Consider the following 26,971-nt stretch of genomic DNA (forward strand, 5'->3'; position numbering starts at 1 on the left):
AACTTTCTCAGCCAACTGTGAAATCCAATTTAGAACTCAGCCAGGCCTGGTAATTGCACCTTCACCCTATGCTGGTGTCAGGGTGTAACAGCAGCCTCGGGGCTGCCTGGTAGGGTGGCTCAGAGAGTGAGGGAATTTGCCACCAACCCGGAAGGCCTGACTTGGATCCCTGGGCCCTGGGCACCACAAGAGACCTGAGTGCCACACACATTGTCCTCTGGCCTCCACACATGCACTGCAGCGCACACACACACACACACACACACACACACACACACACACCATATATAATTTAAAAAAATTGGAATCCCAATACGAGTGTTTTTTAAATTGTCAGAACTAAGAGAGAGCAAAGTTAAGGGAGGGTGGGAATAGACTTCAAAAGAAACAAATGGAAACCAGAGCAGCCCTGCCTGTGCCAGGAGTGTGGGATAAATAAGGCAGAGGGATGGATGAGTTGGAAACTGAGTGTGCCATCGCCGTCAGAAACGGGGGACAGGAGGAAGGAAGGGCTCTACTCCTCAGGACTGCTAAGCCCTCCTTAGTAAAGCCCAGGGTTTTGTTGTGATGGGTTATGGCTAGCAGGAGGGGTGTGTGTGTGTGTGTGTGTGTGTGTGTGTGCCAGGTCCCAGGCACCTGCCTTCTTTTGGCTGGACTAGGCTGGAGCTTGTCTTGTGACCCCATTTCCCTCCTCCCCCGAGCTGTCCCCGCAGAGGAGTAGCTGTCACATTCTTCAGGAATGAACTAATGATGGCCTCGTGAGGGTTCCACATTTATTTCTCAGGGCATCAACAGGACAAGCAGAGACCTCAGACCTGGAGGCAGGTGGCCGCCTGGGGCTAGCTGAACCTTTGAAAAGTTGTCCAAGGCGGCCTTGGGCCTTGCTGAAGGCCATTTCCAGCCGTGACAGCTCACGTCCCTGCAGCCGGCCCAGACTTCAAGGCCTTCCAGAGTCTGTGAAAATGCCTTGTGGAATCAGGTTGTCGAATCCCCGCTGGTGGCAGATTCAGGTGACCCCACATACTCAAAGTTTCTGGGGTCTCATTACTAATCCATCAGGTCCGGGGAACTCCAGTTTTAAGACACTGAACAGGGGAGGGGCATTTCCTACCAGAAACATCCAGAATGTTCTCACCCTTGTCACTGAATCTTCCCTTGCTGAGTCTTTGGGGAGTGGATCCTGTTTATAAAAACATCTACCCATTTTTCCATTATGTAGACATCAATATCAAAGTCCAGGATGGCCTTTGGACGACAGGGATTCTCAGTCACATTTTGCCATTGAGGGTCCTCCGCTGCCTCCCTGGAATCTTCTAGAATGGGCTACCTAGGTCTACTGAGGAAAACCAAGGAACTCATACAGTTTGTCAAGTGGATGGTCTCAGGCCTGGGAACATTCAGAGATAGGCAGTAATCCAACCCCCTAACCCACCTCTAGTGCTTTTAGCTCTCAGGGAATCAGGCTCGATCCTATTGGCCATTAAGGCATGGCCTTTGAGTCAGAAAATTCAGAAGTGCCTAGTCCTCACTCCGGAGGAAGGCAGTGAGGGGAAAGGACCCTTCAAAAATGAGGCAAGGCCTGTAGAAAAGGCCTCCAGGGGTGAGTCACCCTGGGCACCAGGCCGAGCTGCTGCAGCTGCAGCCGGGTGGGTCTATAGGCCATGAAGCCGCTGTAGGGAGCAGATGCTCCCTCATGGGGCCTCATGGGTACCAACAGGGCCTGTGGGGCCACGGCTCTCCGGGGGCTGTGATAGGGCTGAAGCCTTGGGGCCGCGGGTGGGATGGGGGCCAGCGGACTGCCCGGCCCTGAGGATGTGGACACACTCTGGTTGAGGGTATTGCTGCCGGTAGACAGGTTGCTGAAGGGGTTGGAGGAGGTTCGGTCACCCGCGGAGCCGCTGCTACCACTGAGGTGGCCATTGGGGGCTCCTGGACCCTTGCTGGGCCGGAGTGGGGCCACGAGCCTCGGGGACTTCAGGCCCATCACCGGCTTGGAGGAGGCGTAGAGGCGTCGGAACTCCTCATCAAACAGCTCCACAGCCTGGCCGGTGAACTTGGAGAGGATGTTCCTGTGCACGTGTCCGCAGAGCCAAGAGAAGCTGGAGGGGAGAGGAGACAGTGAAGAATCATGGCAATCAGTCTTGGGTTTGTGCGACCCTCAGAGCCGCTCACCTGGGCCACTGGCCCTCTGCATGAGCAGGCACACTTCATCTGAGCAGAAGCCCTGACAACTGGTTATGTGAACCCTGCATAGCTTCGTCTCCCTTTCTGCAAACGGCAGCGCTGAGGCCCAGAGACCAGGACATGCTCGCAGATGAGTCATTGAGGTGTCGGAGTAAGCCTTTGGCTTCAAGGTTCCTAACATCCCCAACGCATCCACCCACTCACTTTTCCCGCACACACAGACACAGAGACGGACAGACAGACACCCCGCAAGGGTCAGAAAATGGCTGTGTGAGCTGAATCCTCTCTACCTCCATTCAGGAGTCATCTGATGGCGCTAGTATTGGGGGCCTTCCGTGTTCCCACCTGTAAGATGGCGCATCTGCCTCCAGCCAACATTTATCAGTTTGGAAAATTGCTCCCCAAACAGGCAAAAGGGTCGGGACTGAGAGTGTTGGATGGCCCTGCTGTGTTTCCATGAAAATCTAAACTGCCCTTCAGGCTCAGAGAGGTGGCACTGGCCTTTTATCTCAGGGCTCAGGAAGTTGAGGAAGGACGATGACTGTGAGTTCCAGGCTAGCAACAGGACCCCGCCAAATAAATAAACAAACGAACGAACGAACGAATGAATGAATGAATAAACAAACAAATAGTGCTATTGAATGAGGATTTAGCCCATTTTGCTCCTTGAAAACAAAATACTCTCTGAGGCATTTATACCTTATTTTTATGATTCTCTTATTTTAGCAAATGCTTTTGGATCTTGGATGGAAAACCTTCTCGATTTCCGGAGAAGCTGAGAACAGAAGAGATGCCCCATCAAGAGAAGGCGAGGGGCCCCAGGTTCCCTACTCAAATGGGCCATCCCTAGGGTAGGGAATGGTGCAGAGGGATAGCCAGAAAAAAGCCAGAGTCCTCAGGGTGTGGGGAGTGCCAGAGCTGATGAGAGACAAGCCTCCAAGGAAGGGCCTCTGCTCCCAGCCCTCTGCCTGCCAGCCTTGCCATCCAGCCCTGGCCCCAGACCCCGGTTGGGTTCCCTGTACTGTGGACAGGCTCACACAAGCCAGGCTAATCCTCGGAACAATTGGGATGCTTTGTTTAAGCTTCTCCTCCCACCCAGGAGCACCCACAGCTGGAGATGATGGCAGCCTCTGAGGCTGAGCGCAGGCCAGCCAGGAGGCAGGGAGCAGGGTGAACAATCAGGCTTGGCTTGGACTGAGAAATCAATCTCGCAGTGTTGTTTGGAATCAGACAAGATCAAGACACATAGGTGTGTACTTTGTTCCACAAAACAAGCCCAATGACGCCCTACGAACTTCTTAGGCCAGTGGTTCTCAACCTTCCTCCGAATGCAGCGACCCTTTAATACAGTTCCTCAGGCTGTGGTGACCCCCAGGCATAAAATTATTTCCATTGCTACTTTGTAACTGTAATTTTGCTGCTGTTATGAATCATAATGTAAATATCTGATATACAGGATATCTGATATATGACCCCTATGAAAGGGTCGTACAATTCCCATGGGGTTTCGACCCACAGGTTGAGAATCACTGTCTTAGGTCATTCCAGCCCCTGGGTGCCCCTATTCATTCTGCACTTATGTATTACTGGGCTCATACGCTTCTTTCACTAAACCCTGGGGAAGGAATGACTTTTTCTGTGTGCCGAGTTTGGACCCTGAAGGCAAAGCCTCATAAGCTTTGTCTGGTAGCCCACTCTCCTTCCTGGATAAATAAGCCTACCGACGGCTTATTTAATTCATGTATCTATTTATTTTCCTCTTTTACATAGTGGCATTAGCACGGCTGGAAATGAAAGCTAGCTGCCTTTAAAATCGTGTCTATTTATCATTGTGCATGCTGTGTATGATACATGTATGAGCGCAGGCAGGGTCCTGCTACGGTGTGTATATGGCGGTCACAGGACACCTTACAGGAATCTCCTTCCACTGGTTGGTTCTGGGGCCAGCACTCAGGTCATTAGGCTGGCACAAGTGGCTTTACCCACTGAGCCATCTCATCAGCCTGGTCTCTGGGTCACAGCCCACACCTAGTGGCCTGGTCCTCCCAGCAGCCTCGTCCTAGGGTCCTGAGCTAAGAACATGTCAGTGTGAGGTGTCCTGTGACTACAGGACCTGTGTCAGTTACATCACTGTGACCAAAACTGTTAGAAACAGCTCCGGGGACAACAGCTTTGGTTTTGGTCACGGGGTCGAGGATTTGAGTTTGTCACAGGGAAGGCATGGTGGTGTGTAGTGGGTAGCCATTCCAGCTTTGATCTGGAAGTTCCAACCCCCATTGAGACTTCGGCAACTGTCACGCCTACAAGGCGGGGCCAAGGGAGGCACCTAGATACCCAAGATCTGGATCGGCGGGGGTGCACTCGGCTCCGGGACCCTGGATGGTGGAGGTGGACCAAGCAGAGCTCCAGAGAACACCGCTGGACTGTGATACACCTTCCCCAGACCCCGCGACCTACCTGTCCCTTAATTTGTAAGTTACGCCATTAAATAAATCTCCTTTTAACTACGTGGAGTGGCCTTAATAATTTCACCAATAGCAGTATGTTCATGGAGGTTGGGACTTGTGGCGGAGATGTTCATAGGATGATGGAGCAGAGAGAGCCAGGGCCAGGCTGTAACCTTCAAAGGCACACCCCATTTAGTCTAGGTCCACCATCGAGGCCCCACCCCCTAAAGGTTCCACAGCCCTTCCAAACAGCAACACTACCGTAGAGAATCAACATCTGAAGCACAAGCCTGTGGGGACAGTTTAGATTCAAACCATACCACCAAGCTCTGCTTTTATAGTCCGTAGATAGAAATAATGCCTTAGACTTCTATTTATTCTTATAAGTAAATATTTCAATTTTAGTTTTTTTTTTTTTTAAAACATGTATGCAATCTTTTAGGATTTTCCTTTTAATATGACATTGCTAAGATGTGTCCGGTTGTTGCTTCTTGCTGCACCTTTTTGACTGTTACATACTATTCCGTTGGCGACTTCACTGATTAGGTGGGCTCTGGGTAGCTCCTGTTATTAACACTACTATCTTAACATACGTGTCTCCCACATACATGTGAACCAGCTTCTCTTGATCTATACCTAGGAGCTCAACTGTTGGGCTATAAGCGGTGAATGTTCACCTGGAGGAGAAAATCCCAAACACCTTCCAAAGCCATTCTCTAAAACAAAAGCGTTTCACAATTTTCAGTGTTTGCTAAAACCTTACGTGGTATCTCAGCCCCTTGGGAGGCCGAGGGAGGAAGGTGGAATGGTCAAGGCCAGACTGCGCAATTCATTTTGACTTCGTATCAAAATAAAAAGTAGAAAGAGGGCTGGAGATGTAGCTCAGTGGTAGTGCATTTGTCTAGCATGCATGATACCCTGGGTTCAATCCCCAGTGCCCCAAACCAAAATAACCTCACCTGGATTCTCACCTGACCCTGCACACCCCATCATGCCTACAGCCCCAACCAATGCAGAGCAATAAGCCTGGTTCCCGTCGACGGCTGTGGAACTCCACAATCGCCCCGATTCTCACCGCACACTCTTCTCTACAGCCCAAACGGGTTCAGGGTAAAGAGTTTGACCCTTCCCTTCCCCAGACTGTCACTGAGAAAGAGCTGTTAGCATTAGGTGCAGTGGACATGTGTCCAGTGCTGCCTGGCCCCGCTGCCTTGTTGGGCACACATCGTCTCAGGAAACCTGGCCGTGCTCTCTGGTGCTTTCCTCTAATAAGTCTCACAGAAGGGGTGAGGCACAGGAAGGGACCTCATCTCCTGGAATAATTCTCCACAAGTCATTGATTAATGTGCTCATAATAATCACAGCTCTTTCCTGTTCACTAGAACCTGTCAGAGAGGGCAGATTACTCTGTATAGGAGACCTAGGTGTGTTGGGTCGAGGAAACAAACTCACTATTGAACAAACCCTGCCTGGAGTTATAACTATAGCTAGCCCAATACAGGAGAATGTACATGTCAATTTGTTTTTGTTTTGAGACAGGGTCTCACTCTGTAGCCCAGACTGCCCAGAACTCACAGCAATTCTGCTGCCTCAGCACTCTGGGTGCTGGGATTACAGCATACATGAGCCATTATATCTAACATCAGTGTCATTTAACTGAAAAAAAAAATTAGTGTGTGTGTGTGTGTGTGTTTATATGTGTGTGTGTGTGTGTTGAGATGATGATGATGATGATGATGATATGTGTGTGTGTGTATGCATGTGTCTACAGCCACAGCACTGTATGTATGGAGGTCAGAGGACAACTCTCTGAGGTCCGTTCTCTCCTTCCACTGTGGGTTCCAGGAATAGAACTGAGGTCATCAGGCTTATGTGAGATGTGCCTTTACCCGCTGAGCCGGCACACCGGCCCTAATACCAACGTCTTACACAAACCTTTTGGTGCAGCTCACGCCAGGCAGGTAAGTATCTGCACTTGTCATTTACTTGATCTTCCCGACAGCCTAATGGAGCATTAGTCCATTTCGTGTGGATGAGGAAGCAGGCTGAGAGAGGCGTGCACTGGGTGTGGACATGAGCCCACAAGCTCAAGTTCTTATGATTTTCAGGGATAATGTGACACATAAGATTATGTTGACTTAGTTCAGAAGTGAACACGGTGCCAACTCGGGGATTAGACGGTGGAACGGTCCACACTTTGAGCAGTTAAAGATCAATGGAGATTGCGTTTCCCTTGACGCCGAAGGGGACGGTACAGGATGGCACAGGACGGCACAGGCCCAGCTCTGATCTCCCTGCCTCAGTCCTTTGGCTAAGATTCCCTCAGCCCCATCAGCAACAGCATCCATTTTTGTTTGCTTTTTAATCTCTCCATCCAGCACCTGAGCACATTTCCTAAGGACATGGCTCCTGGACCCTCTCTCGTCCTTGCGGGAACTCTAACAGGGCCCTGAATAACTGGTGTTTAGAAGAGAGGGCAGAGGAAACAGAAACAGGAAGACAGACATTCCGAGGGAACAGCCTGTGCCATTACTTAACACTCCAACTACAGTCTAAAAGTTATGCAAAAATGCCTACAAATGATGCAAAAACATTTTAAATAGGACATACCAGGAATACCAACTTTAGTGAGATTAAGACTAAAGAAACAAAAACACAGCATCTGGAAGAGGCTGTTTAGTGTGTCCAGTAATTATGCATTAGATTAAGTTTCGCTGTCTTAAGACTCGTTTGGTTAGGGTCTCAGGATGGCTGCAGCGTTGGTGGTAATGGAGTATTTTCAATCAGTAAGTTATGCTTCTTGATGGGGACTTCTTCCCAGAGTGTCACTAATAGGCTGAATACGCCCCTTTAGGTGTCTCCTGAAATCCTCACACCCAAGGGTGTAGAGTAGCTGTAGGCACAGGGTGACCAGGCCCTTGTGTGTAACAAGATACCGAAGCCCCTTCCATCCAGGACCAAGACACACTCTCCTGATGTGATTCCTTATGAGGCTACTGTGTGTCCGGGGTCAGACATCCTAACACCTCTCCAGTCATCCAGAGTCACCCAGGGCAGGCAGAGAGCATTAACCAATTGTGCCTTCTAACAGGACTACTTTGAAGACACCAGAACTTCTGTCTTTCTCAAGCCAATCATCTTAGAGAAAAGCGTATCAGACCAACACACAAAATAACACATAAAATTACATAAATTCAGCATGCCAAGGACGAGCTCAAAAAAGAAAGGTAAAAAGAAAGTGTCCCCCGAGGGATCCCATGGAAACAGCTAACACTGGTTCATAGGAGCTCACAGAGTCTGGACAACAGCTAGGGAGCCTGCACAGGACAGACCTCGGCCCTCTGCAGATGTGTGACAGTTGTGTAGCTTGGCCTATTCATGGAACTCCTAGCAACAGGAGTGGGACCTGTCCCCAAATGCTTGAGCTGACTTTGGAGAACCTATTCCTCATACTGGGTTGCCTTACCCAGCATTAATACAAAGGGAGGAGCTTAGTCCTACCTCAACTTGATGTGCCATGCTTTGTTGATGCCCATGGGAGGCCTGCCCCTTTCTGAACAGAGACAGAGGAAGAGTGGGTGGGATGGAGGGAGGGAGGGAGCAAAGGAGGGGATAGGAGAAGAGGAAGGAGGGGAAAGTATGATCAGGTTATAAAATAAATGAAAAAATTGAATTAATTAAAAAAAGAAATAAGAAGAAAGAAAGGAAGGAAGGAAGGAAGGAAGGAAGGAAGGAAGGAAGGAAGTGTCCTCAGGATATTAAATGACTCCCAGGAATTTGAAGGGCAGGTCAAGCTTTTGTCAACGGATATATGTATGCAACCCAGAACTAACTGCCCGTCCAGATTCTTCCCCAGCCAGGTACTAATGTAAAGTTTATAGACTCGAAATGGAAAATAGCTCAAATTAATACCCTGCAATCCAAGGGTGACTGTCCACACTGCTAGTTAAGTTCAGGGTATGAACTCTTTATTCCACAAGAACAGGTAAAGTGTAAGTAGAACCAAATGTCTGCAAACAAAGGTCCAGGCATACAATCTGTACTCCACAGTTATCAAATGAAACAAAAGAGGCCCCTAAATAATAAGAATTCCAACGTACCTTGGTTCTCTCAAACCTCTTTACAAGTGAGTGCCAACTGCACAGAGAAACTGCAGACTGTGAGAATTTACAAAACCAGAGAAATTTTTCAAATGAAAAGCAAGTAAAAAAGATAAATAAATAAACAGGAAAGCCTTTCACTTAACCAGTTTATCAATGAGACGCTTACATGCCCAGCCAACACTGCACTGAGAAATCAGGAAAATTCCAGCATCCCAGTAGCTGCTGGAGTTCCCCAGCACTCCAACTGCAGGGTTGACTGACCAGCCTGGAATTCACACTCCTGACTGGCTCTCCCCAAACTGCTTAGCAGAGTCTGGAATCTGAGATCTGTGCCTTGTGGTCATAGCAAAAGAAAACCAGGAGCCGGATGGTGGTAGTGCACACCTTTAATCCCAGCACTCGGGAGGCAGAGGCAGGTGGATCTCTGTGAGTTCAAGGCCAGCCTGGTCTACAGAGTGAGTTCCAGGACAGCTAAGGCTGCACAGAGAAACCCTGTCTTGAAAAATTTTAAAAAAAGAAAAGAAAAAAGAAAAATGATTAATTTTATGTTATATGAATTTTAATGTAGTAATAATAGAATGAGGAATAAAGTGCCCAACTACAGACGCCTTACTTCAGGAATAATTTTTTTGTATCAAGGGCAACTGTCAAAATAGAACAGAAAATTTGCAGATAATGGTGCTGTAGTTTGGATACAGGTAGTATCTGCTGAAGACCCATTCATTAAGGACTTGCTCCATAGACTGATAGTATAGGGAGGAAAGCAAACCACAGGAGTGGGGCTTAAGGAGAGCCAGTGGGAGGTATGCCCTTAAGAGGCACTGAGGGCAGGCTGGAGAAATGGCACGGGATGCTTTTCCAGAGGACTACACAGTGGCTCCCACCCATCTTTAACTCCAGTTCAGGGGATCCGATGCCCTCTTTGGCCTCTCCAGGCACCACATGGTACACAGACATGCATACAAGCAAAACACCATTATATGGATAGACGAATAAAAATAACGATAAAAAAGGCAGCGTGGCCCTGCCTCTCCTCCGTTTCTCGCCCTGGTTTTTGATGTAAGCGTGGGCTTCTACTCACACTCCTGTCCTAATAATGTACCATCTTCACCAGAGGCCAGGCTAATCTTCCCAAGCTGTAAACCAAATACGACTTTTCTCTGTATAAAGTTAGTTGTGGGGGGCTGGAGAGATGGCTCAGAGGTTAAGAGTACTGACTGCTCTTCCAGAGGTCCTGAGTTCAATTCCCAGCAACCACATGGTGGCTCACAACCATCTGTAATGAGATCTGGTGCCCTCTTCTGACCTACAGTCATACATGCTGTATACATAATAAATAAATCTTTAAAAAAAAAAAAAAAGTTAGTTGTGTTAGACCTGGACAAAAAAGAATTCATGACTGTCTGATTAAAGCAAGTTATATTTAGAACTGGCCAGCCAGCTGCCTCTCTCAAAGTCGGGATTTCAGAGAGCAGCCGCTCCCTGGCTTTTGAGCTCCCTTTTACGGGGAAGGGTCAGGGTTGATAGAAAATAGCGGCCGGGATAATTGACTGTTAGCACCTGGACAGAAGAGTGGGGGACTCAGAGCTCAGGGCTGCTGCCTGTGGAGTGGATAAGAGCAAGAATACATCCCGTGGAAGGGGAGTCCTCAAGGAATCAGGGAAGATACATTTTCGTTAGGCAAAAGGTCAATCATATCTCACAGGTTCAGGAGTTTAGCAAGGCAAAGGGGTGGGCATACATCACGGGGTCACAAGTTCAGCGGAGGTTGAAAAACATGGTTTGTAGGATACATTAGGCTTAGGAAATAGAAACTTATTCTTGTGAGGGATGCGGACTTAATAACAATGTAGAACAGTGTGGTTCCCGATTTGGTTTCACAGTAGCCTCTGGTAGTTTGCTATAAAAATGCTGACTAATACAAATGGTCTCGGAAAAGGGAGGTTTGTGTTAGAACTCAGTGTTGATGTCTCCCCCCAATCCACAAGTTAAAAATCCTCATCCTTAATGAAGCGATATTGGGGCGGGGTGCTTCAGACAGTGATTAGGTCTCGAAGGTGGAGCCCTCATGAGATTAAGTGCCTGCCATGGTTTGAATCCGAAATGCCTTCCAGGGGCTCGTCTATTGGAATTCTGGTCCCCAGATGGTGGCGTTGTTTTGGGAGGCTGTGGAACCCTTAGAAAGTGGGGCCAAGCTAGAGAGGGGAGCACTGGGGGTCAGCCCATAAGGATGACAGCCCAGCTCTGCATTGACCCCGCGCATCTATCTCCTTCCTGATCCACCGTGGAGGTTAATGTTGTCAGCTTGATAGGATGGAGACTCACACAAGAGACAAGACTACGGGCAAGCCTGGGAAGTATTAGCTCAGTCAGGTTAACGGAGATGGGAAGATCCACCATAACTGTGGTGGTACCATGTCGGGAGAAAGCAAGCGGAGCATCAGCATCCCTAACTCCCTGCTTCCGGACTGTCCTGCAATGGGACAGGGTGCCTCAAGCCCCAGCAGTTGTATCTTCCCTGCCATGAGGGACTTCCCCCTTGACCATGAGCCAAAACAAACCTTTGCTCACCTAAGCTTCATTCTTTGTGCCGGGTATTTGATCCCAGCAACAAGAGTGTTGGTTAACGTACCCATCAAGATGTAAAAGGCTTTGCTGTAAGTTCCGCTGCCGTATGTGAAGTCCGGCCACCGTGCCTTCCCCTCATGGTGAACTGTAGCCCCTTGATTTGTGAGCCCAAGCAAATCCTTCCTCCCTGAAATTGTTCCTGTCAGGTGTTAGGCCAACAAGGAATGTAACTGACAGAGGCGTGCCCTTACAAAAAAAAAAAAAAAAAAAAAAAAAAAAAAAAAAGACTACAGAGAGTTCCCTCATCCCTTTTGCTGTGTGTGGGAGCAGTGTGAACATAGCTTTTCTTAGTAAAAATGCTATCTTTGGGCATCTCATAGCAAGTATTATAAAATCACATTTGTACTTCACTCTGTAGGACAGAATCTACCTGTACCTTAGCATCTACACCCTGTTAATACTTGATTTCTGAGTTGACCTTCAATCTATTTATCTGACACCAGGTCCAAGCTGAATGAAAATCTCAGTGGCCCTGATGTATGGGCACCTTCCCTCCCACTATATAGAGAGATCCTAATGAGAAGCAGCAGAACTTCAGAGATAAGGTAGACCACCTGACCAGAGAGGCAAGACTAATTTTGAGTGACAGTTTTTGTTCTTCTTTTCTCTGTAATCTGCTGGCTGAAGATGAGATGGAAGACAGATCTTTGGGGTGGTAATCCAAGGTCTTCCCAGTAAAGACTCAGTTTCTGACTTTTTGGGGTTTTGCCTAGATGATAGATATCAAGGGCTACTTATAAAAAGACAGTGTCTAAGAGCCAGGCAATAGGCCTTTGTTAGCCACTGGGTTGGCTACTCATTTTACCCTGAACTTCCCAGCCTCCAGGACTGTGAGACATACGTCTATATTATTCATAAGCTACCCAACGTATGGAATTTTTTGGTATAGCTACACAAGTAGACTGAGACACTATGCAAATAATAGTGATATCAATGTCGTAAAAAGCACGATGTACTAAAATGAGAAGAAGAAAGCCAATCTTTATGTTTTCTCCCGTCAGTTCTCTTTCCTTTATGCTCACTTCTCCTTCGCTAGAAGCTCAGTGGCTGCCTCCACCTGGCTGCATAGTGGTTCTCTGATTCAGCAGCACTGTTGCATTAAGTGGAGAGTCAGACACTTCGTGTCCAAGTCTTGACGTGTTTGAAGACAAATGGAACCTCTAAAGAAGACATGCAAAGGGACAAAAGAGGGAGGCCTCAACATCCTTAGTCCTCAGAGAAATGCAAGGCAAACCCACAAAGAAAGAGCATGTGTCTGTCCAGGATGGCTGGGACACAAGTAATAGACAGTCAGTAACAAACACCACTCAAGGTCAGAGAGGTTGGTTGTTCTTCTTTGTTGTTTCTGCTCTTTTAAGGGGCCTGCCACCCAGCTCCCAAATAAATCTCACACACAGGCTTATTCTTAATTATAAATATTCAGCCTTAGCTTGGCTTGTTTCTTGCCAGCTTTTGTTAACTTATCCTGTCTACCTTTTGCCTCTGGGCTTTTCCTGTTCTCTTCTGTAAATCTTACTCTTACTCTGTGGCTTGCTGTGTAGTTGGGTGGCCGGACCCCTGGAGTCCTCTTCCTTCTCTGGCCCCTAGCTCTCCAATCCCTCTTCCTTCCAGATTTCCTCCTTCTATATGTTCTCTCTGCCTGCCAGCCCCACCTATCCTTTCTTCTGCCTTGCTATTGGCCATTCAGTTCTTTACTAGACCATCAGGTGTTTTAAACAGGCACAGTAACACAGCTTCACAGAGTTAAACAAAATGCAACATAAACAAAAGTAACACACCCTAAAATAATATTCTACCACAGTTGGAGCCTTCAGACATTACTGGTAGAAGCACACATGACATAGCTACTTTAGAATAAATCTCCATCAGTTCATCACAAATGGAAACACAGTTAATACCCAGCAATTCCACCACTAGGAATACACTCACGAGGATTAAAAATAACTCCACACAAAAAAAATGGTACATGAGAATTCTTACCTGAATTACTCGCTAAGTTTGAAAAGTGGAAACAGCACAATGAATGAATGCCCATTCACTGCAGAGTGGATGAATGAAATGTGGTAAGCCCACAACAGCACTACATTAAAGCACTACGCTGAGTGAAAGAAGCCAACCGCAGGAGACCGCATATATGGTTCTACTCATACAAGAAGTCTAGATGAGGCCAAGTCATGAAAACAGGAAGTAGATTTGTGGTTGCCTAGTGAGCAAGTTCCTAATTGCACTGGAGGAATAGGGCAGCCACTGCTAGTAGGAATGGGGCATCTTATGATGATAATTGACTGGGGTGATGATGGTTAAGCAGCACTGTAAATAAGCTAAGGAGAACCAAACTGCACATTTAAGTAGGTGAACTGTGCGTGGATCAATAAATCGGTTGTATTAAAACAATAAAAGTTTAGAGGGCAGGGAGATGGTTCAGTTAGTAAACAGCCTACTATGCAGTCAATGAGCACCTCACTTAGGATCCCTCGCATCCATGTGAAAAGCCAAGTGTGGTCCCATGTGTGGGTAAACCAACCCAGGGTGGGTGGAGTCAGGAAGATCCCAGCCAATGTAACCATTGGTGAATACCAGGTTCAGTGAGAAACCCTGTCTCAAAAGATAAGGTGGAGAGCCAGGAAGACGACAAAACCACCTCTGGCTTCCATAAATAATCCCCCACACTATACACATGCACGTGCACTCACACATACAAAATAAAAATAAATAAATAAAACAAACGGATCATGCCACACACAGCAAAACAAATCCACTGCTTTATAACAGTTTCTAAGAGACTTGAGAGGGTGAAAAGAGAATTCTGTGTCTGATTTCAGTACCAGGAAGGGGCCACATTTCTTGCCTCTTGCCCCGTTTATTTGATGAACTCTGTGGACAGAAAGAAGCGATGTGCCCTGGGAGCAGCTGGGGTCCAGCTGGCACCCCCCTCAGCCCTTCACTGCCAGGAAGCCTTGACAGCAGCTGAAGCCAGTACTCACCTGTATGATCCAGATAAGACAAATCTCCAGTCTGATATAATGAATTTCTCTTGGATTTGGCCAGCAAATTTCCTGCCTGACTTGGCACAATACACTTCCCCTTCCACACTCCGGATGGAAATGTTCTGTTGGAAGCAAAGCAAAGGTGTCATTTACTAACTGTTTCTCGATAAACACATAGGCTATGACTGAACATGTCCCCCCAATTCTGTGTTGAAACCTAATCTCCAATGCAGTGGTTCCGCAGTCTTTGGGAGGTAATTGGCTCACCAGGGTGGAGCCTCATAAAGGGGATTAGTGCCCTATGTCACAGACTGGCAAGCTCCCTCATTCTGTACGCCATATGAAGAAGACACAGCGCGACAGTCATTTATAAACAAGGCAGAGAGCCTCACCAAACACTGAATTTGCAGACATCTTGATCTTGGATTTCTCTGCCTCCAGAACTGTAAGAAATAAATCTCAGTTGTTTATAGACCACCCAGTCTACGACAGTCTGCTATAGCAGCCCAAACACACCGAGACAATTTGCATAGGAAATTGGAAGGATGTTCACCAAGATTTTATCTAAGCTTGGAGAGATTTTGTATTATTTACATTTTTTGTTGGCCTAGTTTTCTAAGTTTTTTTTCCCCCATTGCTCTGGCAATAGATGGTAATGGGGAACAAAAGGGTAGAATTCCAACAAAAATAAGTCAAATAAAAGAAAGACAAGGGCTGAACGACCAAGGAGCCCTAGTCTAGGCCTTCATAGACCACAAAAGGCTTGCATTGTCAAGAAGCAAGTCCATAGGTGGCCTTATGGCATGAGTTCCATACCCTAAGCTGGTCAGAGAGTTGGCCCAGTATAACAAGAGGAGGCAGTGTTGTGAAGGCCACCATGGACCCTGGACCATTTGGAGAAAAGATGTGTTCACAATTCCAATCCTAACTCTGTTTGTATCTTGTCTCCCTGACAGCATCTGGTGTCCATGCCTCTGCTGGACCCCATGGAAGAAGACCTTAGAAAGGACAAAGCAGGGGGATGTGTGGGGATTTACTGTAGGCTTCTGGCCAAGGGTTGTGGAATACTGCCAGGACCCTACCGATGCCTTGTCCATGGCCACCAATCTCTAGGAAGGGCACTCCAGTGCCTCCAGAAGTTCCTCCCAGCATCTCAGTGAAAAGAGGTCATATCCACTGCTCTGTAGGTGTGCTCTGTGAAGGCAAGGCCTGCATCGACTCTCTCAATCTATTATATTGACCTTTTGTCAAGGAGCAGAGACCCAGGGAACACCAGGCAGACCCTGAGTGACTGGTTGTAGACAGTGGCATCAGGAGGGATCTCTGAACTCAGCTGCCTCCCAGGCAATGTGTGTGTGTGTGTGTGTGTGTGTGTGTGTGTGTGTGTGTGTAAGTGTGTGTGTGTGTGTGTGTGTGTGTGTGTGTGTGTGTGTGTGTGTGTGTGTGTGTTGGGGGGTAGTGTTTTGGAGGCAGATGTTGTGTTTGAGCTGGAGGGGGAATATAAAAGGACCATCCATCAGCTGTTAAGCTAGGCCTATTCATGAAAGTTATGGCTGGTTTTCCTTTTGACTTGGACTCAATGCTCTTAAGGTTGCGTGACTAATTAAATTCCTGTCTCCGGGTTTCTTTCCTTCCTGCCAGGAGAGGGAAGTGTGTATGTGTGTGTCTAGGGGAAGATTTGACTAAGAACATCAACTTTCTGTTAGGTTCAGGGAGTTCAAGACACATATCCTCCTGGTCATCAGGGTTGCCCTGTGCGGTGGGGTGTAACAACCTTGTTTCCGAAGCTGAGAGGAGGAAAGAAAAATGTAGCTGCTTACTGGGTATTCATGGTGCCCTGAAACTTCTCAGGCCCTAGATTTCCATTCCTTCAAGGTCAAATGGTTATAGGTGGGAATGATGGACATCTCATCCAGGTCAGGGCCCAACAATAGCCTTCAGAATTCTCCAGTCCTCTTTCTCAACTACATATACCTTAGCGTATAGCATAAGTTGGAAGAGGTCTGGTTGACCTATATAGAAAGTTGAGCAAGAAATAAGCCTTCTTGAGATATTGAGGTGGGGGCATGAGCTGCCGCTGTCCTATCTGATGGATACGGGGTACCCTTAGAACTGTCCCTGGGCCCCTTACCTTGAGATGAATATCAGAGATCTGAACTTTGTCACACATCTCCTGGAAGAGCTTCACACCTCCCTGGTCCAGAAGCACACAGACGAATACCCCTCGCTTGTTGGCTGCCTCCAGAATGTCACAAAAGATCTCCACATCTGTGAACACATCCATCAGGATGGCCAGGACCTGGGCCAGGAGAGAGGGCTCCGTTACCAGAGAAGTCAGGGCAGCGCTACAAGATCTCAGCCCAACTTCCTAAACCCCAGTGGGTCTGGGGGAGCTAGAGGGGAGAGGGTGAGATAGGGGAGGGTCCGACTGGGCAGGATTAGAGGAAGGGAAAGCAAGAGCCGAGGTGGAGTTCCTGCACCTGTCATGGTCCCACCATGCCAGCCTAGGCACATGTCTCTGTGTTGAGAAGCGCTGAGGGGAAAAGTTGAGAAGAGAGTAAGGAGGTGACAGAAAGGAGTAAGGAGGTGACAGAAAGAAAAACCGGCTCAGAAGAGAGAAAGAAAACCAACGTCGCGTAGTCTCAGCCATTTGGAGGTAGAAGGCACACGTGACCACTGCTTTTCAAATGTTCTTAATCTCTTTAATATTTCATTTATTTATGTTTCTCCTTCCTTCTCTCTCTTCTCCCTCCTTTCTGCTCTCTCTCTCTCTCTCTCTCTCTCTCTCTCTCTCTCTCTCTGTGTGTGTTTGTGTGTGTGTACGCGTACGTGCACACATGTGCGAGCATGCCATTGTGTGCATGTAGAGGTCAGAGGACAACTTGTCAAGTTGGTTCTCTCCTTCTGTCGTGGAATTCTTGGCATGTCAGCGACCCTCTTTAACTGCAGAGCCATCTCATGGGCCCCTAAGTGTGCCCCTCCCTCAGAGTCCTCACTTCATAGACAACAAAACCCGGCGTGGAAGAACCATAGTCAAACTAGATCGGAGAGAGCTATCCCAATGAGATGGAGAAACCTTGATCTCCCAGAAGCCTCTGCATCGTCAGTCACCTTAGAACTTTGCTGAGACGTCTCACAAAGGACGTGATGGAAGTGTTCCTGCCTGCCAAATTCCTATTGCTCCTCCTTCTGTCAACAGCGGATTAGACTTGAAGGGATGGTCTTACCTCTCTGCTCTCTACCAATTCGATTTGGATGGAGCTACTGGTAACCACTGGTCACCGGCAGAACGTGAGACCAAGGCCAAGAGCCATGAGAGCACCACATCTCTTCCTGACCACAGAGACCGGTTCAGAGATGGTCACACCATCCACATTGTTCTAACGAACACTGGTCTAGGTCATTTGTTGGAGCTCTTGAGAAAAGGAGAGGTTTTATTTGTTTGTTTGTTCCTCCACTGACTTGCTTAGCTCGTAGTTGGTGTGCTAGAGACCCTGCTGTCCAGTGTACTGCCCCTTGTGGAAAGCAGGCACAAAAATGAAGGCAGCCTGGAGGAAGCAAGGCCAGGCAGTGGCCATGGATCCTCAGCAGCACCTGAACACTGGTTCTAGCCATACCTGAAGCCAAATCCATCCTCCTGTCTCAGCCCCTTGAGTGTTGGGATTACAGGGGTATAACTGTGCCAAGCTACTTCTGACCTTTCCACAAAGGATGTCAACAAATCTTCTCCCTTAGTTTGTTGGATTTATTTATTCCCTTCCTAATACCCAAGTGGTGGTATAGTTACAATTCCATTATTAGGAAGCCATTTAAAAAGGCAATTATGGCCGGGTGGTGGTGGCACATGCCTTTAATCCCAGCACTCGGGAGGCAGAGGCAGGCAGATCTCTGTGAGTTCGAGGCCAGCCTGGGCTACAGAGTGAGTTCCAGAAAAGGCGCAAAGCTATATAGAGAAACCCTGTCTCGAAAAAGCAAAAAAAAAAAAAAAAAAAGTAATTATGATTGTGTTAAAATTGCAAGGCACAGTGGCATCTTTGTGGTCTGAAGTAAGGCCTGTTGAATAATAAGTGCTCAACAAATGAGTGTTAGTCATGAATAAAGTGAAAAACAGCATAATAACCCCAATCGTCGTCTTCCACCATGACCATGAGTAGAACATCATAGACAGATTAAGCCAAACTAGTAGCCATGACCGCAGGGGCGTGGACAGTTTCTTCTTCAACAGTAGATGTTACTGTTTGCCAGTGAACTGTCCCCCACAGGCTCGTGTGCTTGAACACTTGGTCACCAGATTGAGGGGAGTTTGGGGGAGGCTGCAGAACTTTTGGGACTTGTTTCTGTCAGATGTCTTGTTATAGCTCTGAGACAAGTGGCTAACCTAGCTACAACAATATTGTTTTATCGTCTGACCAACAATACTCAACATAGCGTGCGTGCGTGCGTGCGTGCGTGTGTGTGTTTTCTTCATTTCGTTTTGCTTTGAGCCTCACTGTGCGGCCCAGGCAAGCAGTGACTTGCAATCTTCCCACTTCAGCCTCCAAGTGCTAGGATTACAAGCCTATGTCAAAAGGCCCTATGACGATGATTTTTGTTTTGCTTGTTTTTAAAGCACCAAAGAATTGGGAGTTAGCAAGGACAGAGAACACCTCAAGGAGGTGGCCGGGACCTGTGTGGGGATGACTGCTTAGCTGATGAGGGTATCTGTGCAAGGGAGGAGACAATGGAGAACTTGCTCTTGAGCAGCAAGGCCCATAATCCATTAAAACCACAGCTGGGGTCACATAGCTGAAAGTCTGTATAGTAAGTGTATAGGAGCCCAAATGGCCAGGACCTTCTTTCTCTGCTGTGAGATAAATACTGCCCTTCCAAGGCATAGACAGAAGAGAGCACATCCTTTCCAGGGTAGCAGAGGTGTTCCTCTGAGACAGGGTTGGTGAGAAGGTGACAGACGGGACAGATTTATAAAACAAGGCATCTTGATTTAGGTTATGGATGCTTGCAAAGATGGCTACACGGTATCTGGGTTTATCTTCTTTGCTTCCTATTGGGGTGGACTTCCAGCTAGATTCATTTGAGGCCAGTAACTGGCTTGAATTGCTATTCTTTTCTTTTTTTTTTTTCCTCAGACAGAGTTTCTATGTGTTGTTTTGGTGCCTGTCCTGGATCTCGCTCTGCAGACCAGGCTGTACTCAAACTCTGCCTGGCTCTGCCTCTGAGTGCTGAGATTAAAGGCGTGTGCCACCACTGCCCGGCTTGAATTGCTATTCTTAAACTCCCTACATGGGGAGGTGTCACCTTAGAAGGTGTAGTGGATTGAACTGTGGTTCCTCCCGGCTAAAAATACATGGTCATAGCCTAATCACTGGGACCTGTGAATGAGACCTTATTTGGAGAAAAGTCTTTGCGGATGGAATTAAGTGAGAAATGCCAAGGTGAGTTCTTCCCAGATTACTCAGTGGGCTGACAAGAGGTAACAGAGGAAGTGAGGTTTTATGGTGTAAGACTGGAGTTTTAGCTGAGGCAGGGAGATCACAGAGCCTGGGACAGCCTGGGCTACATAGACCCTGTAACCAAATGAAAGATAGCAGAGGAGAGATGCAAGAGGAGGGAGAGGCTGTGTGAAGACAGAGGCCGAGATTTGAGTTGGGTAGCCAAGAGGCCTGGAGCCTCCGGAGGCTGGGTGACATGAGCAAGGATTCTTCCTGGAGTTTGAAGAGAGCGTGGCCCAGCAGGTGCCACCATTCCATCCTCTCGGCTTCCAGAACTGCTCGAGAATAAATCCCCGTTGTTCTAAGCCACCAAATCTGTGGTGAGATGTTTTGGTGGCCCTGGAAATCAACAGAGGGTTCCCACACCATTGAGAGGACCTGCTGGGAACTAGCAGAGTTAGTCTGTCAGGTCCAAAGGAAACTCCAGTTCCCCAGACTCCCCAAGGCAGTCCAAATATCCAGAAAGGAGCTTAAACTGGACTATGGGAGGATTCCTGGCGGTGAGTTAAAAGCCAGTGTTCCTCAGGACCTTGTGAAGCCAGTTCCTGTCAACCAAAAGGAGTCATTTCCCTTACCGCCAGCAAAAGGGACTATGGCTCTCCAATTAACGTATGCCTCCTGGTACTTACTGTATATCAAGTCCACCGCTAGCCTCCAGGCTCCCTCAGTCCCTACTCACATGTACTTGCTATTCATTTAAAAGGCTCCTCACCAGTCTCCTGGCCCTTCTCTCTCCCAAGCTACTCATCCTTCTTAATCCCAGCTTCTCTCACTGTGGACAGCTCCTGATCTTGCTAGTCCCGCTACACTCCCTCTATTCTCTATGGCCTGCTAATCTCCTCTCTCCGTGTTCAGTCATGGCCATGTTCAGTCTACTTTCTCCCTCTGCTCTGGATTCTTCTGGATGCCTCTGGCTGGGTCTAACAAGCCCAGTAATGAAGATCCCAGCAATAGCAAGGAGAAAGATGGGTATTTTAACATGAGGCTAAATTAAAGTATCATTCTTCTTTCCTACGTACCGTTGGCAAGGAGGTATAGGTGAAAGCCTCATGCAAGAATGCTGCTTTAATTCAGGCTAGAGAAGAGGATTAAAACCCATGCCCGCTCATCTATGGCATAAGCCATAGGAACAGGAACAGGTGGGCTGTGTTTCGGTTGGGGCCAACCAGATGGACCACTATGGTGATGAGAGGTGAGCAGAAGAGAGAAGGAAGGCCCCTCATGTAGCCCCGTGCTGAAGAAGGAAGGTATTTTTGCAAGCAAAGCCTCGCTGCAGGCTGGCTCCAGAAACCTACAGCTTTGAAGATGTGGAAGGGATGTGAGTCAGATGGGGCAGCGCCTGCTCCTGCAACATGTCGTGTGGACCCCAAATCCTGGCCCTTGGGAGGCCCTCAGGCCGGAAACCCTTCACCCGCGGGAGGGTGGGAGTGACGGGGGACTGAGATGAGACGATGGGGTCAGAGCTGGTGCTACAGATAGGTGCTGGGGACCCTCAGCACCGCCCTGGCTTTTCTCTGTCTTCTGTGTCCCAGGCTCTTTTTGTGAACATGCCTTTGACAGATCAGTCATGCAAAGGTTCGCTGAGCATATATACTATTAGCCACAAGCTTGTCTCATGGGACTTCCTCAACACCAGTCCCCCAGCTTCCCAGGGAGGAACCAGGGGTGCAGACAGCTTTCCACAGCCACAGGGCTGGGATGTGGTCAGAGCTCCCCACACCCCATCCCGGAAACCCATGTCCTCATCATTCTGCTCCACACCAGCAAGGATGCGGATTACCCTTTTGTCCGGCTGTCTGTCTGTGTACATCAGCGACAGCCTGAGGGAAGGAGGGTAAGGAAGGAATATTCTAGAATTAAAAGTAACATTCCAGTTCTGTCTTCCTGTCAGGAATACAACCCTACTTTATCTCTGCCTCAGTTTACCTACTGGCCCTAAACTTACCCAGAGCATCTTCTTGCACTCTTAACAATGATTAATGATCTTCAAGAACTTTTGCTTATGTGTGTCACACCTACTGAGATGAGAAACTAAACCTGAAAATGTTCCTCCGGCTATTTTAAAGTATCAGCCATCAGACCCATTATAAAATACATAACAGGTTTCAGAAATAACGATTTTCGAAAGCTGTGGTGAGCAGCAATGACCCTGCTCCTCATATGTTGTATGTTTGTGTGCGGTGCTGGGGACCAAAGCCAGGACTTTGCATGTGTGTAACAGACCCCAGCCCTGACGCTTTACGTTTTGGCTAACCTATGAGTGTAGCTTCTCCTGTCCCCTGCCTCAGCCTTCTGCATGTCACTGTGAGTGGAAAATAATCTTTTCTTGGCGGCGGGGGGGGGGGTGGGGGGGGGTGGACGACTAAGTTATAGCTCCATGGGCAGAGTGATTGCCTAGCACGCATGAAGCTCCATGTTCACTTCCTAGCAGTGCATAGACTGGGTGTGGTGGTGCATGCCTGCAATCCCAGAGCTTGGGAGGTGGAGACAGGACCATCAGAAGCTACATCAGATTCTACAGGGGGAAAATAAAATAATTTTTTTTTCACACGGATAAGTACTTAGAAAGAACAGAGCATCATAGAACCACGGCCAAGTCCTCAGGGATCCTCGGGGTCTTGTGACCCAACTTGGGAAGTGCTGTTCTCACTCTTCTGCCCAACAAGGCACAACACAGTTGCTGGCCTTGCAGCCTCCATCCTGTCCCATCCCAACTCCTTAGGGTCCGACTGGGTAGATGGTGGTATCTCCCCACCTCCAGGACTGCTCCCCCCTTGACACGACCCTTCTGACCTTTGCACCTGACTCCTCTCTACCTGGAATTCTCCCTTCCTTCTCTGCCTGGAAAACTCTTACTCAGCCTTTGACTCTCAGAGGCCACCTCTTCTCAGCACCTTGCCTTAGTCACCGTCTCCGGGTGCTGAGCTTTGCCCCACCTGCAGCGTGATCCATGGCATGGCATACTCCAGTCCTCTCTCACAGCGGGAGACAGCTGACAGGGGCTTCCCCAAGGCAGGGAGACCGCAGTTTTGCTTTGCTGCTCTGGGCCGGGTGGAGTGAAGGAATCAGCTTGAAGGGAGAGAAGGAGGGCGGATCCTGCATCTTAGGGTGGGGAATGCTCTAGAGTGGACAGTCAGGCTGCACCTCAGCCTGTCTCCCTTTCCTCTCAGGGGATGCAGTTACAGGAGATGGGAGCTTAAGGCCAACTTTCTTCCCTCTTCTTATCATCTGCTTCTATGATAGCCTATCTATCTATCACCTATCCATCTCTGCCACCGTCTCTGTGGGAATAGACCACCCCTGAGCCTTTGTGCATGTGCGTGTGCGTGTGTGTGTGTGTGTGTGTGTGTGTGTGTGTGTGTATGTGTGTGTGTGTGTGTATGTGTGTGTGTATGTGTGTGCATGTGTGTGCGTGTATGTGTGTGCGTGCGCATGTGTGCGTGTATCTGTCTGTCTGTCTCTCTGTGTCTCTGTCTCTCTCTCTGTATTGGAATGTGCGCTCATGCACTCATATGAGCTTTGAATGTGTGAAGGACACCACAACGTCAGCCTGCAGGTGTCAGGCAGGCAATAAAAGTGATTGAAGCCTCAGGACATTTAGGGAACTGTGGCAGAGGGGAACCCAGCCAAAGAGGTCATAGCAACTCATTCCAGAGGATCCAGGTCTTCTTACCTGCTAAGTGGACCTGGAAGTCCACCCTTCTGGATGAACTCTTCTGATGAAAATGTGTCCTAAGATCCATACCATGCTGTGTCATACAAAGAACATGAGTGGGGCTTGGGCCTCAGAGGGCAGATACTCTGCCAGGTGGGGAGAAGGAAAGCTGGGAGACTCAGACAGAGAACCGGGTTTCACAGCCAGCCTTGGCTTCTTTCCAGGGTGTTACACTGTCCCTAAAGCTGGTGCTGTGGCCAAGGATTCATTCTCTGCACACAAGTCCCACCCTTAGGAGAGCACCAGCAGTCACCCAAGAAACCAGAGCCAGCACACTCAGCAACAGGCCAAAAGGAATCTCAGTCCAGCGTGGCAGCTGAGCCTCCAGAGGTCAAGGCACTTGTCCGAGGTGTCACAGGGCAGTCCTAGGCCTCCCAGGCTCCTGACAGCCTGCCTGGGCCCATCTGTCCACTGCTGATGCCCCCATGTCACGAAATACAGTTCCTAAGCAGCTCTGCCACACAGCGGCCCCACCCACTGACACCTTCTATTTAGTTTTCTAGAACTCTGCTCCCTCACAACCCTCCAGGCCCCCAGCCTTGGTGGCTTTCCCCAGAACTTTAAGATTTCACACAGTGTTGACCCTGGGAGGGGATCCTGGCATGAGCCCAGGATCATAGACACAAGTATATATCAGTGTATGCTTTATGAGACAGAGACCAACGGGGGGGGGGGGGGGGGGGGAGGGGAGGGGAGGGAGGGGATGAGAGGAGAAGGAATATTTTCTAGATTACTCCTCCCCACACACACCAGTGGTACAAGGGATGATTGAACTCAGGGCCTCCTATTCACTAAACAAGTACTCTACCACAGAGCCACACCCCCAACACCTGATGACAGATTTTCTGCCCTGCAGCTTCAGGAAGGAGGGGTGGGCACCCACAACCCCGTGGGAAAGAAGAGGTATCAGAAAGTGAGCCCCTCTCCCCAGCCCCCAGCTGACAGGTCTGAGTACCAGGGGGCACTGGGAACTCCTACCCCGGCTGCCACAGTGCCTCAGGTCCTCTCCGCTGAGTCCTTGTTCTGAAGGAATTTTCAGAGTCTGCCTCAATGTCTTAAAACAACAGCAGCACTCTGGCAAAAGGGAACTTTCTTTGACCCCCCTCCCCATACCATTTTTTAATTTTATTATTTTATTTTATTTTAGTGCTTAGAGATGCCTGGTACAGGGACCACGGGGCCACAGAGAAACCCTGTCTCAAAAAAAAAAAAAAAAAAAAAAAAAAAGACAAAACAAAACAAAAGAAAAAAACAGGGGTCTCAGGGTCACTTGTGGGCAGCCAGGTCTAAACAGGGGCCGAGAGGACAAAGGGAACAAGAATATCCACTAATAAGTGTCCCCACCCTTCATTTGGAAGCACAGAAGTAACATGCAGCCTGAACCAAATGAGAAGCGGGGAGATTGAGGGGCCAGGCAGAGTGTACAAAGCCCTGAAGCAAAGGGACAGGGACAGGAGAATCTGCTGGGGATTCAGGGTTGAGCGGCAGACAATGGGACAGGAGCTGGAGAGCACGCAAAGAAACGTATTCTTCCCACACAGGGGATTGTGGTGCCAGGGATGGGTGTCCATGGCCTAGGATCCAGGTTGTAACGGGCATCCAGGGGTCTGTGCTCCAGGGCAAACCTGTGAGAACAGGGTGCAGCCCCTCGCTCGCCCTGTTCTACCAGCCCAGCTCCCTGCCTGCGGCCAAGCAGACACCAGCTCTGCGTGGGTACCTGGCTGGCCCGGGAGATGCAGCGTCGGACCAAATCTCTGATGTTGTTGTGTTTGTCCATCTGGAAGTACACAGTGGCGCTGGACTTCTCCTTCAGGTAGGGCTTCTCAGCCAAGGTCCAGTTGTGCAGCAGAGCTGGTTCACTGCCTTCCGAAGCCACAGGGAAGTAGGTACCCGACTGTAGAGAGCAGGAGTCGAGTCCTCTGGACCCTGCCTCGGCCCCTCCTGCAGGATCTAGGGCACTGGGGGGCTCCTTGGCCTGAGCCTGGATGTACTGGGCCTCCACCGAGGACAGGAAGTCTACCTCTCCTTCCTGGCTGAGAGCGTGCCAATAAGCCTCAGGACCCCCATCCAAGAGGGCATCTGTGGCCAGCCGGGCGCTCTCATTGTCACTAAAGTCAGCTCTGGCTGGCCGGATCCACTGGTTCTTAACATCTTCCAGACGTTTCCGGATCTTGCCCACATGCCTTGACCGGCTCATGCTGCGTGTCCCTCAGTCGTTGAGGTGGAGGCCAACCCTGGAGCTCTTCCAGACGGAGGGAGAAGGCAGACAATACCAGGGAAGAAAGGGGCTCCAGGTATTCCTAGGAAGCTATGGGCTTCTCATACTGGCCTCTGGAGTTCTTTCCTCTCCTCTCGACTATTTGGAGAAAAGATTCCCACTGCCCAACAATGCTTCTCAGGGATCCTCACCTGCAGCCCAGGGATTGGCTTATCTCTGCCGGTCACCACCCTGCCCGCAGGCTAGATCAGTCACCGCCCTGGCACAGCCAACCATGGGATGTTTCCTCTGCTTCAGCCGCAGGCTGAACAGGCTTTCCCACTTCGTTGCACAACACTGAGGGCCTCGAGCCCCTGGGGCCTTTGTTACAGTGAGGAGGCTCCCCCCTCCCCCAACACCACCAGCCCAAGGGATAGACAGGACCAAGGACGACTGTACTCTGGTCCCCTCTGTGCTTCTTGGCTCAAACTCTGATGGGTTCATATGAGGCTAACAAAAACTTCTCCCAAGAACCCCTCCTTTCCACGCTCGCTCCCTCCTTGTCTCTCTGTCTACTATTTGCCATTGTCTTGTTTTCTCAGTCTACAAAGAGTTTCCAGGTCCGGGGCTCAAGCCGACCTTTGGGAAGTATGGTTGCTGGTCAGGCTACTACTTCCTGGCCTGGGGACCCATGGGATCCATCTGGGGGCTGGAGGAGGGACACCACTTGCGAATGAACTCTGTGACCTCTGTGGAAGTAACCTGTGCTTTCTCTCCAGACCAGATCCAGGCCAGCTGCGGGATGCAACATCTGGAAGCCTGACTGGCTTGGATTGGGTTCTACAGGAAATAGGCTGCCATGAGGGATTGAGCACAGGTGTCTTGGAAGGGGACTTCCAGAGGGCAAGTGTCGGGAGGGACATGGGGAGCTGAACAGCAGGGAAGGACACTTGTCTTGGGCAGGCTAACTTGTAGGCCACTGTAGCGGCCATCTGGGGTTCGAGGACACGACGGAACACATCAGGGGCTCAGTTCTCTCTATATGAAGATAGGGTCACACCTCAGCTTTCCTACGTGGAGGCTGAGAGCTCTGAGGTGCTGTACCTGCCAGCCCATCAGTGATGGAGGGCCTCCCATGCCGGGGTTTACCCCAGCACCTGGCCTGCCTGAGAGCACAAGCAGGGCAGCCCCGTGGTGACAAAGTGACAGGTGTGTCACAGG

The 26,971-nt window shown here is 49.1% G+C and overlaps 1 protein-coding gene across 1 annotated transcript; it reads right to left on the reverse strand.

Annotated features, from left to right (window-relative positions):
* Positions 1-763: 763 nt before the first annotated feature.
* Positions 764-25,930, reverse strand: Fam83a (family with sequence similarity 83 member A). Its single transcript, XM_059247805.1, has 4 exons — positions 25,271-25,930; positions 16,481-16,648; positions 14,347-14,471; positions 764-2,099 (listed from the first exon to the last, which is right to left on the reverse strand). Exons 1-4 carry the CDS (start codon positions 25,748-25,750, stop codon positions 1,562-1,564), a joined length of 1,311 nt encoding a protein of 436 aa, XP_059103788.1. The 5' UTR covers positions 25,751-25,930; the 3' UTR covers positions 764-1,561.
* Between the last annotated feature and the right edge of the window lie 1,041 nt (positions 25,931-26,971).

Source organism: Peromyscus eremicus, chromosome 20, assembly GCF_949786415.1.
Source record: "Peromyscus eremicus chromosome 20, PerEre_H2_v1, whole genome shotgun sequence".
In the NCBI taxonomy this organism is placed as follows: Eukaryota; Metazoa; Chordata; class Mammalia; order Rodentia; family Cricetidae; genus Peromyscus; species Peromyscus eremicus.